We start from the raw sequence: 3,354 nt of genomic DNA, 5'->3' as shown, positions 1-3,354 counted from the left end.
ACTCCACTTGCCGACAAACCGGCCCAGAGTGCGGGCAGTCGAGGCAGAGCAGTTCTCCTCATAACATTATGAGCATCTATTATTGATGTTGTTGTTGTTGCTACTACTCTTTTAGTGATAGTAGTAGTTGTTGTTGTTGTTCTTGTCCAAGCTTGGATTACAGCCGGTTCCACTGTGGTTTTTTTGCGATGAGTCTTTGGAGAAAAAATCTCCACGCAACACATACACGCATACACACATAGCTATACCTAGATATATACATACAAACACACACACACATATATACATACTCAGTCACACGTATATATATTTATATCTATCCTATATATATACACACACACAACATATATACACACACACATATACACACTTGTATACACATATTTATAAATAAATATATACACGCATAATCATACATTTCTATATATACACTCACACACACAACAATCACACACATACACACATATATACATATTTATTAAGACTTTTATAGACGTATTCATACACAAACACACACACATACACAGACTTATACCCACACATTTACACACACACACACGCACATATACATACAAACAAACACACGCGTACATTATTAATTACAAACAACAAGAAGGAATGTAACGACAACTGCAGGATTTGAACCTGCGTCTCCTCGTTCGCATGGATGTACGGATACCTTGAGCCGCTTGTCTATATTTGGCCTGGAGAATGGCTGTACGCCACAGCATCCTGTACGTGAGGATCGGAGAAGCTAAAGAATTACCCCCCAAAGACTTGTAAGTAAAAAACACCCCCACTTTTCCACGCTCTACCCCCCTCACTTTACACACATATATATATATATACATACACACACACACACATATATATATATATATAAATATATATATATATATACATATACAAACACACACACATATATGTATATATGTGTGTGTGTAGGTATGTATTTATGTATGTAGGTACATATGTATATGTATAATATATATGTATGTATATATATGTGTGTATATGTATATATATATATGTGTGTGTATATGTATATATATATATATATATATATATATATATGTATGTATGTGTATGTATATGTATGTATGTATGTGTATGTATATGTATGTATGTGTATGTATATGTATGTATGTGTATGTATATGTATGTATGTATGTGTATGTATATGTGTGTATGTATATGTATATATATATATATATATGTATGTATGTATATGCATATATATACATATGTATGTATATATATGTATGTATGTATGTATGTATGTATGTATGTATATATATACATATGTATGTATATGTAGATATATATATATGAATGTATGTATACATATGTATATGCATATATATACGTATGTATGTATATATATGTATCTCTACGTATATATACGTGTGTATGTATATACATCTTTTACTTTCAGTCATTTGACTGTGGCCATGCTGGGGCACCTCCTCCTATAATTTTTAGCCGAATGAATTGAGCCCAGTACTTTTTTTTCTTCAAGACTGATACTTATTCTATCATTTCATTTTGCTGAACTGCTAAGTTACCAGGATGTAAACACACCAACACCGGTTGTCAAGTGGTGGTGGGGACAAAGACACACCCACACACAGATATGTGTGTGTGTGTGTATGTATGTATGTGCTTTAGTGTACATGTGTGTGTGTATCTAATTACGTATTTGTGTGTGAATACACACACACACACATATATATGTATACACACGCAAACACACTATTCAAGTAAAACGTAATGTATAGCTTTTTAGAAATGCTGATAGTGACTTCAAAGTTTAACTGATCATTGGTGAAATGTACACACACAACACACACAAACACAGACACACTCAAACACACATACACTCAAACACACATACACACAAACACACACAAACAAACACACACACACAAACACACACACACACAAACACACAAACATAGACACACACAAACACAGACAGACACACACACACACACACAAACAAACACACACACACACAACACAGACAGACACACACAAACACAGACAGACACACACAAACACACACACACACAAACACAGACAGTCACACACAAACATACATACACACAAACACACATACACACAAACACACACAAACACAGACAGACACACACAAACACACACAAACACAGACAGACACACACACACACACACATACATATGCATTCACACACACAAGTGTGTGTTCATAGATGCACGCAATATGTGTGTGTGTGTGTGTGTGTGTGTGTATACGTAATTAGGATAAAGTCATTAGTTACTGATTAATCAGTGGTCAGTGTACCAACATGACCATAATGGTTAATTTTAATTTAAGTATAATTATTAAAATATGATTAGAATAAAGGGCGCTGAATTGACAACGCCTGTACGCTAGAAATAGACACCAAATGATCTACAAACCATTGAATATACGTATGTATATGTGTGTGTGTGTATGCATATATATAATATATATATATATATATATATATATATATATATACTTTTTATCTTCTATTAAACTTTTTAATATTTTGATAGTTATAAAAATAATAATAAATAAAATTTTTAAAAAAATTTTTAATATTAAAAATTATATTAAAAAATAAATAAATAAAAATAAATAAAATAAAAATAATATATATATATATATTTATAATATAAATATAAATAATAATTTGAAATTTTTAACTTTAATTTAAATATTTAAATTTTATTTTTTATATTTTGTATATTTTGTATATTATATTAATTATTTTTATGTATTGGCTTATGTTTTTCACTGTTTGATTTGCCTAATTGTGGTTTTATCTCTAATTTAATATAATATATATATATATATACATACATATATATACATGCATATATATATATATATACATATACTCTCTCTTTTACTCTTTTACTTGTTTGTCATTTGACTGCGGCCATGCTGGAGCACCGCCTTTAATCGAGCAACTCGACCCCGGGACTTATTCTTTTGTAAGCCCAGTACTTATTCTATCGGTCTCTTTTTGGCGAACCGCTAAGTGACGGGGACATAAACACACCAGCATGGGTTGTCAAGCAATGCTAGGGGGACAAACACAGACACACAAACACACACACGCATATATATATATATATATACATATATACGACGGGATTCTTTCAGTTTCCATCTACGAAATCCACTCTCAAGGCTTTGGTCGGCCCGAGGCTATAGCAGAAGACACTTGCCCAAGGTGCCACGCAGTGGGACTGAACCCGGAACCATGTGGTTGGTAGGCAAGCTACTTACCACACAGCCACTCCTGTGCCTGCAGCTTAAATCTTATAAGTCATCAGCATGCA

General features: G+C 32.5%; 1 protein-coding gene across 4 annotated transcripts in view; it reads left to right on the top strand.

Moving 5' to 3' along the window:
* The first annotated feature begins 524 nt into the window (after positions 1-524).
* Positions 525-3,354, top strand: part of LOC115226105 (rasGAP-activating-like protein 1) — a 170,420-nt gene continuing 167,590 nt past the window's right edge. For all 4 annotated transcript variants that reach the window (XR_005004220.1, XM_029797089.2, XM_036514776.1 and 1 more), the window contains exon 1: positions 525-779. Coding sequence is in view for 2 of the 4 variants with exons in the window: in XM_029797089.2 (XP_029652949.1) it covers positions 712-779 (68 nt within the window). In the remaining 2 variants the exon portion in view is untranslated. The remainder of the gene's footprint in view (positions 780-3,354) is intronic.

Source organism: Octopus sinensis, linkage group LG29 (assembly GCF_006345805.1).
Source record: "Octopus sinensis linkage group LG29, ASM634580v1, whole genome shotgun sequence".
NCBI lineage: Eukaryota > Metazoa > Mollusca > Cephalopoda > Octopoda > Octopodidae > Octopus > Octopus sinensis.
The sequence above is the reverse complement of the archived record's forward strand: the minus strand, read 5'-3'. Positions and strand labels throughout refer to the sequence as shown.